At 41.4% G+C, this 9470-nt stretch overlaps 1 protein-coding gene across 1 annotated transcript; it reads right to left on the reverse strand.

Moving 5' to 3' along the window:
- Positions 1-6291: 6291 nt before the first annotated feature.
- On the reverse strand, positions 6292-7263 carry LOC115457023 (olfactory receptor 8D4-like). Its single transcript, XM_030186448.1, has one exon. It carries the CDS (start codon positions 7261-7263, stop codon positions 6292-6294), a length of 972 nt encoding a protein of 323 aa, XP_030042308.1.
- Positions 7264-9470: the final 2207 nt, after the last annotated feature.

The raw sequence follows: 9470 nt of genomic DNA on the forward strand, positions 1-9470 counted from the left end.
GGTGTTTTGAAGCAAAGAAGAGGCAGAATAAAGGAAAAGCAGACAAAATTGTGACCACACTGTAAAGAAAAAGAAATAATGACATGTTTTGTTCTGATAGATGTAACACATTATTTCAGCCTTGTTAGGAAGTTAAATCAAGTCTGTCTTTCATTATGAGTATTGAGGTGACTGAGACTGCCCAACATACTAAAGAATATTGTTTACATTTGTTTTATCCTAGGAAGTGTGGGAACAGTCTCAGTTTTTACTGTATCTCAGCTTTTGGAGCCTAGACCTCTTGTAACTTAGTAAGTCCCACACCCTTATCACCTCTCGCCTAGACTACTGCAATTTGCTTCTCGCTGGTCTCCCGCTCAGCCATCTATCTCCTCTTCAATCTGTCCAAAACTCTACTGCGCGTCTTATATTCCGCCAGAGTCGCTATACTCACGTTAGCCCTCTCCTCAAGTCGCTTCACTGACTCCCTATCCGCTTCCGCATACGGTTCAAACTTCTCCTTTTGACCTACAAGTGCATCCACTCCGCAGCTCCTCAGTACCTTTCCGCTCTCATCTCTCCCTACACTCCTCCCCATGACCTCCGTTCGCTGGGTAAATGTCTCTTGTCGTCCCCCTTCTCCCCCACTGCTAACTCCCATCTCCGTTCCTTCTATCTCGCTGCTCCCTATGCCTGGAATAGACTCCCTGAGCCAGTACGTCAGGCTCAGTCTCTGGCTGTCTTCAAGTCTAGGCTTAAAGCCCACCTCTTTGCTACTGCTTTCGACTCCTAACCATGACTCTCTTACTCAACACCCTCACTTATCACCCCTACCACTGCAATTTCCCCACCCCTAGCTGTCTGTTCGTCTGTCCAATTTAGATTGTAAGCTCTGTTGAGTAGGGACTGTCTTGTCATGTTAATTTGTACAGCGCTGCGTAAGTCTAGTAGCGCTATAGAAATGTTTAATAGTAGTAGTAGTAAGTGACAGCAAATAAAGATCTGAATGGTCCACCTAGTCTGCCCAACAGTCAAATTCATTAACAATTCAAGATTTATACTTGATCTTTTGTGTTTCTGGGACATAGACCATAGAAGTCTGCCCAGCTGTGTCCTTAAATTCCAATTGCCATTAAAGCCCACTCCAGCCTATCTAAATCCATCATATCATTTGAGAGTTCACATTTAAAGGTCACTAGCAGGGATTCTTCCATAAACCTTTGGACTGAAGTACAGGATGCCAAAGGTGTATTTTCTTGGCAAAGTCATTGATAGGGAACAGGTCTTGGGTTAAGATGCAGATTGCAGATATTTCTACCTCTTCAGCTTCCCTTTCCCTTCCTTTTACATCTTCTCTCTTCCCTCTTTTCCTAAAATCTAAATTCCTTTTCATTTTAATATATTTTACCTCTCCTTATTGGCAGCAGGACAAAGATTCTGGTTTGAAAGGGTAGAAGACTCTTAATCTATTTCAATGATCCATCTTGGAGAAACACAGGAGATGCAAGGATAAGTTGATAGACACTTCATGGTCAGCCTGGCACTTAGCAGACATCAAGTCACAAGTCCCACATAAGAAGTCATATTACTTTATGAAAAGTGTCCATGTCATTTTACTTGCTCCATTGATTCGCACAGTGATGAGTTCCACAGTAGGAGTTGCCACTAAGGAGATGAACCGGACCCTCAGCTCAGTGTGTAGCACAAGTCAAAGAAAAATGAATGTCAGAGAAAATTTGGAGAGGAATAGAGAACCCAGCTGTCACTATACTAATGCTCTGGTGAGATCTACGATATGGTGTGACTGCACCGTGAGTATTTTGCGCACTTTAATTGAAGTAGTGGAACTAGCAAAGTTGCAGAAAAATTCAACAAATCTGATAAAAGGGTGGAATGTATGAAGAAAAATGTTTCAACCTGGAAAAAGGGCAACTGAGTAGACATAGGACACAGGGTAATAAAGTCATATGTGGTATCTAAGGCATATTATCCTTGCAAATGGTAGAATGTCTAGTAACCCTCTTTGATACTACATTTAGATGTGGTTCGATGCAGAAAGATGTGGTCAAAGTTATTTTAAGTTTGGACACATTCTTACATGGCTAGTCTAGAAGACTTATGGCTTACCATCTCTTAATTCTGGAAATGAGAAACTTGAAATGTGCCTCCCGTTTGGATCTGTCACTTTATTCCATGTGGATGAAGTGCCGGATAAAAAATGATTCAATTGTTCTAACATGCTTATGTTCCCTCCAGAAGTGACATCCCTTATATACGGTCCACATTCAATTAGACCACATCTCCCAATCTCCTTATGCTCTTATCTTTTTCCTTCCATCCTTTGCCTTTTATCTTTCCCTCTCCATCCTTCCTCTCCTCACCCCTCCTAATCTCTTTTCCTTTTGCTTATCCTACCTTTGTTTACCTTTACATACTCAACTTACTTATTCTCAAAACCTCACTTTGACTGCTTATAATAGTCTCCTTAAGACCTTGCTATTGTAATTGTATTAACTATGTAAGCCACATTGAGCCTGCAATGTGTGGGAAAGCGCGGGGTACAAATGTAATAAATAATAATAATTCTCCTGACTGGTAAATCTATTGGCAATTTTCCTTCGTATCAGAAAAAGTCATAGTCAAATGTAAGTCATAATTAATAATTATAAACTAGAAATCTGGTAAAACATTCCCCTTTAAAATTCATGTCTTTTCTTTCTATTATCATAGTCTCTGTTTTGCATGAACTGTGAGTCACTTCCCTTCTCTTGTGTATTTCTAAGGTGATGATTATGTGCTGATGTTCTGTCAGTGTTCTATTGGGTCAGGTGTGACCCATCCTAAATCGTGTTTTAGAACCTGCCATAACAACGTTGCTCAGGGCTAATGCTTATTGGGTTGGGGGTGTCAACCGTTTTCATCGATTGAGATTATAAAAATGTAGAAATGACTTTGCACTCGGTGAGCTCTAAAATGGACATACTTATGTCTCAACCTCATAATGAATCAGTCCAGAAATGATCTAGTCATAGGAGGTCTTTATTTTAGTCACAATGAGAAGCATCTGCAAACTTTTATATTTGATGACGCATCATATTGGAGAACAGTAGGACAGAAATATATCTATACAGAATATGAAGGAAGGCAGATTATGAATGTATTGCATGAAATGAAGTCCCATCACTTACGCTTTTACCCAACGGATCCTGTTCTGCTGGTATGAAGAGCATAATTTGCTAGAAGTCTTTATGTTGGTTGAGAGGCTCACATGGGATCTGATCCCTGGATGCACAAACCTTGTTTATTATCTTCTGAATCTTTTATCAAATAATTGTACGTATTAAAGGAATGCCCGTAGTTATTATTCCTGAGAGTTGAGAGTTTGAATGCTTTCTTGGTGTCATTCACTGTACCAAATATTTGTGGTTCTTTGATGGCACAGTCCCCCTCATTCTATAAGTGGCCCCAAACATAGATGTGTAATTGGGTGCACGGTTATAAAATAAGGTCATTTATGTGTGTAAAATAATGAGCTCAACTGGCATTTAATTGATGATATTTGGCCTTAGCAGTTATGGACTAAATTCCACAAACAGCGCTGAAAACTCAGCACTGAAAAAGTGCAAAGTGCTATTTTATAAACAATGCTCAAAGTTAGGCACCATTTATAGAATAACACTCTGTGGCAGGAACTGTGTCTATATTTGGGTGCAAACATTTACACCAGTGAAACTCGGTATAAAATCCTTAGGTGTGGATCCCCTTATTCTGTAGCAATGCGCCAAAATTACAGGAATACCCATGATCCACCCATGGCCACGTCCCCTTTTTTGATCAGCATATAAAAGTTACATGCAGATCCAGGCATGTCAATTTACATGTCTAGACTTTAATGCAAATTAGCACCAATAATTGATTGTTTGGGTCCAATTACAGGCTGTAATTGGCTTGTAATTCAATTAATTGTGTGAGCAATTTAAAGCACAATTTATGGGGCGTGGCCAAGGGGCATGGATGGGAACTCCCACTGCACATAGGTATCGCATAGAGTTCCGATCCTGCATTCATCTTCAAAGAGGGTCTATATCAGCAGATCGTTCTCTAAAATACTCTGGAGCCACAGCTAGCATCGAAAACAAACATCGCAGTGGTAGGCTTTCTGTGCTCCAGGCCTGCTGACCATTTATTGGCTGGTAGTGTTCAGCATCCCAACTAGTGATGGTATGCCTAGCATGCATGCACAAAGGGGGGGGGGGGGGGAGAAAGATGCATGCATTGCCTCCCAGTCCACCCCTGGCCCCCTAAATTGCAGGGCTGGCTACGCCCGAAGAGACAGCCTGTTGTTAATAATTTACCAGCACACCCCTGTGTAGCATTCACACTTCCACATGCTAGTATTCTAATCTGAGCATCTGAATGGGTGAATGGCACATATCTTTAGGCAGTCATGTCATAGGGTAAGGGGAGTAGGGTGTACAGGTATATTGTATGGAGTATATGCTTAAATTGCTACTATATCTGTCCTACCCAAGCTATTCTTCCAGGAATGAATACATGCAGATAGCATAAAAGTAGGTGCTATCTTACACTTCAGTGACTCTGCACAATTTAATACTAGTTATTTTCTGTATGTAAAACATTTTTTATATGTGGCTAATGTCCCCATATGCGTTTGTCTGTCTGGATATGTTTTTTGTGTGTCTGTTCTTTTACCCATTGCTTCCCTCTCTCCTCCCTCATCCTTTCCTCATGGCTCCCTCCACCCAAAAAAGATCTCTATCATACTTCTCAGCTTGTTTGTCTTCACTCTTTTCAGATGTAATGAATTATATATATTGTGGTTAGTTCTAGCGTATTGCCCTACTCTTCCCAAAGTCCAGCATCTCCTCTTCTGTTCCCCCCCCCCCCCAAGATGTCCAACATATCTTCTTATCTTCTACCCCCACAACAGGTTTCCAGCAATTCCCCTTCCCTTTCTTAACCCCCCAAATGACCATCATCTCTTTTTCCCTTCCCTACCCCCAGAGCTGGCCCAACCATTAGTAACATAGTAAATGACGGCAGATAAAGACCTGAACGGTCCATCCAGTCTGCCCAACAAGAGAAACTCATTTTACATGGTATGTAATACTTTATATGTATATCTGAGTTTGATTTGTCCCTGCCTTTCTCAGGGCACAGACCGTAGAAGTCTGCTCTGCACCAGTTTTATTCTCCAAATACCGGCATCACCACCCAATGTCCGCTAAGATTCCATAGATCCATTCCTTCTAAACAGGATTCTTTTGTATTTATCCCACGCATGTTTGAATTCCGTTACCATTTTCATCTCCACCACCTCCCGCAAGAGGGCATTCCACGTATCCACCACCCTCTCCATGAAAAAATACTTCCTGACATTAGTCCTGAGTCTGCCCCCCTGCAACCTTGTCCTCAATTCATGTCCTCTAGTTCTACCCATCAATTCATGTCCTCTAGTTCTACCACCTTCCCGTCTCCGGAAAAGGTTCATATGCGGATTAATACATTTCAAATATTTGAACGTCTGTATCATGTCACCCCTGTTTCTCCTTTCCTCCAGGGTATACATGTTCAGGTTGGCAAGCCTCTCCTAGTACGGTTTGCAACGCAAATCCCATACCATTTTTGTAGCTTTTCTTTGCACCACTTCCAGTCTTTTTACGTCTTTAGCCAGATACGGCCTCCAAAACTGACCACAATACTCCAAGTCCAGAGTAGGTGGTCACCTGGAGCAGCAATGTCCGGGAGGCAGCAAAACACAGCTGCAGCAAATAGATCCTGACAAGAGATGGGAATGAGATTTGATATACTGCCTTTCGGTGGTTACAATCAAAGTGGTTTACGTAGTATATACAGGTCTTATTTGTACCCGGGGCAATGGATGGTTAAGTGACCTGCACAGAGTCATGAGAATCTGCAGTGGGAATGGAACCTTCCTGTCTTTTCACAAGACGTAAATACAGTGAAAAGCACCAGAAGCCTTCAGAGACAGGACACAATTCTTTATCGGTAACAATCAATGTTCCAAAATGGACCCGACACAGGCCGTGTTTCGGCTCACAGCGCCTGCGTTAGGCATCTGTGTTTTAAACATAACCCGTTTCTGGTCCATTTTGGCACATTGACTGTTACCAATAAAGAATTGTGTCCCATCTCTGAAGGCTCCTGGTGCTTTTTGCTGTATTTTGGACCCTCTCCGTATTGTTATATTTTAACAAGACCTAATCATATTCTTTTGACTAACCTCCAAATCTCCTAAAGCCTTTACAGTTATTCCTGCTTTCGGATTAACTATCTAAAGTGTTTCTTAATTGACAACATTGACTTCCTGCTTATGACTCTTCTCAGAGCCACATTTAACTCTTTACTTCTCAAGCTATAAATCAGGGGGTTTAACAGTGGGGGAGTGACTGTATACACTGCAGTAGGCAGCTTGTTGGATTTCATAGAGTCTCTGGATTCAGGCTGATAATACACTGCCATCATAGTCCCATATAAGAGAGCGATGACCGTCAGGTGGGAGGAGCAGGTAGAGAAGGCCTTGCTTTTCCCCTCCCTAGAACGGATTTTTAGGATGGTGGAGATGATAAACACGTAGGATATCAAGGTTAGGAGAAACGGGGCGAAGACTGTGAACGCTGACATTATAAAAGTCATAGTTTGAATGACTGAGGTATCTGTGCAGGAAAGTTTAAGCACAGCTGTGATTTCACAGAAGAAGTGATTGATTTCGTTGACGTCACAGAAAGAGAATTTAGATATAGTAATTAAATGAGGCAATGGATCTAAAAACCCAGTTGTCCATGAAACAGCTGCCAGTAGAGCACAGATCCTCTTGTTCATGATGATGGGGTATCGCAGGGGGTTGCATATCGCAACATAACGATCATACGCCATAGCTGTGAGAAGCAGATATTCTGTCCCAACAGAAGCCATATAACCATATATCTGTAGAATGCATGCACTGAAAGATATGGTATTACTCTGAGTCAGGAGGATGGCCAGTAATTTTGGCACAGTGACTGTCATGGAAAAAATGTCTAAGATAGACAAGTTGGCCAGGAAGAAATACATGGGGATGTGCAGGTGTCGATCAGCATATACTATGCAGATAACGAGGAGATTCCCCAGGACAGCCATCGTGAAAAGGAGTAAGAAGAGAATGAAGAGAGGCAGCTGGAGCTCTGGGAATTCTGAGAATCCCAGAAGCTGGAATTCTGTCACACTGCTGTGGTTCACCATTTTTAAGAATTTGTTGTCCATGGTGTTCTGAAACAAAGAAGAAGAGGCAGAATAAAGGAAAAGCAGACAGAATTGCGACCACACTGAAAAGAGAGGGAAATAATGACATAATTTGTTCTGATAGATGTAACACATTATTTCAGCCTTGTTAGGTAGATAAATCAAGTCTGTCTTTCATTATGAGTATTGAGGTGAGTGAGACTGCCCAACATAATAAAGAATATTGTTTACATTTCTTTTATCCTAGCACTTCTAGATTATTCCTCCAGGAAGTGTGGGAACAGTCTCAGTTTTTACTGTATCTCAGCTTTTGGTTTCTCCTGCTCACTCGGAGTAGGGGGCATGCGATGAAGCTACAGTGTAGTAAATTTAAAACAAATCGGAGAAAACGTTTCTTCACCCAACGCATAATTAAACTCTGGAATTCATTGCCGGAGAACGTGGTGAAGGCGGTTACCTTGGCAGAGTTTAAAAAGGGGTTAGAAGGTTTCCTAAAGGACAAGTCCCTAAACCGCTACTAAATGGACTGGGGAAAAATCCACAATTCCAGGAATAACATGTATAGAATGTTTGTACGTTTGGGAAGCTCGCCAGGTGCCCTTGGCCTGGATTGGCCGCTGTTGTGGATAGGATGCTGGGCTCGATGGACCCTTGGTCTTTTCCCAGTGTGGCATTACTTCTGTACTTATGTACTTATGTACCAGTCTAAACTTTGGAGCCGAGACCTCTTGTAACATAGTAAGTGACAGCAAATAAAGATCTGAATGGTCCACCTAGTCTGGCCAACAGTCAAATTCATTAACAATTCAAGATTTATACTTGATCTTTTGTGTTTCTGGGACATAGACCATAGAAGTCTGCCCAGCTGTGTCCTTAAATTCCAATTGCCATTAAAGCCCACTCCGGCCGATCTAAATCCATCATATCATTTGGGAGTTCACATTCACAGGTCACTAGCAGGGATGCTTCCATAAACCTTTGGACTGAAGTACAGGATGCCAAAGGTGTATATTCTTGGCAAAGTCATTGATAGTGAACAGGTCTTGGGTTAAGATGCAGATTGCAGATATTTCTACCTCTTCAGCTTCCCTTTCCCTTCCTTTTACATCTTCTCTCTTCCCTCTTTTCCTAAAATCTAAATTCCTTTTCATTTTAATATATTTTACCCCTCCTTATTGGAAGCAGGACAAAGATTCTGGTTTGAAAGGGTAGAAGACTCTTAATCTATTTCAATGATCCATCTTGGAGAAACACAGGAGATGCAAGGATACGTTGATAGACACTTCATGGTCAGCCTGGCACTTAGCAGACATCAAGTCACACGTCCCAAATAAGAAGTCATATTACTTTATGAAAAGTGTCCATGTCATTTTACTTGCTCCACTGATTCGCACGGTGCTGAGTTCCACGGTAGGAGTTGCCACTAAGGAGATGAACCAGACCCTCAGCTCAGTGTGTAGCACAAGTCAAAGAAAAATGAATGTCGGAGAAAATTTGGAGAGGAATAGAGAACCCAGCTGTCACTATACTAATGCTCTGGTGAGATCTACAATATGGTGTAACTGCACCGTGAGTATTTTGCGCACTTTAATTGAAGTAGTGGAACTAGCAAAGTTGCAGAAAAATTCAACAAATATGATAAAAAGGGTGGAATGTCTCCTTTATGAAGAAAGATGTTTCAACCTGGAAAAAGGGCAACTGAGTAGACATAGGACACAGGGTAATAAGTTTGGACACATTCTTACATGGCTAGTCTAGAAGACTTATGGTTTACCATCTCTTAATTCTGGAAGTGAGAAACTTGAAATGTGCCTCCCATTTGGATCTGTCACATTATTCCATGTGGATGCAGTGCCGGAAAAAAAATGATTCAATTGTTCTAACATGCTTATGTTCCCTCCAGAAGTGACATCGCGTATATACGTTCCACATTCAATTCTCCTGACTGGTAAATCTATTGGCAATTTTCCTTTGTATCAGAAAAAGTCATAGTCAAATGTAAGTCATAATTAATAATTATAAACTAGAAATCTGGTAAAATATTCCCCTTTAAAATTCATGTCTTTTCTTTCTATTATCATAATCTCAGTTTTGCATAACCAGTGAGTCACTTCCCTTCTCTATTTCTAAGGTGATGATTATGTGCTGATGTTCTGTCAGTGTTCTATTGGGTCAGGTGTGACCCATCCTACGTGTTCCAGAACCTGCCATAACAACTTTGCCCAGGG

The sequence above is a fragment of the Microcaecilia unicolor genome, chromosome 14 (genome assembly GCF_901765095.1).
Source record: "Microcaecilia unicolor chromosome 14, aMicUni1.1, whole genome shotgun sequence".
Lineage (NCBI taxonomy): Eukaryota > Metazoa > Chordata > Amphibia > Gymnophiona > Siphonopidae > Microcaecilia > Microcaecilia unicolor.

Bases quoted from the DNA above. Each gene is read 5' to 3' on its own strand.
- LOC115457023 (XM_030186448.1), bottom strand. From the start codon at position 7,263: ATGGACAACAAATTCTTAAAAATGGTGAACCACAGCAGTGTGACAGAA.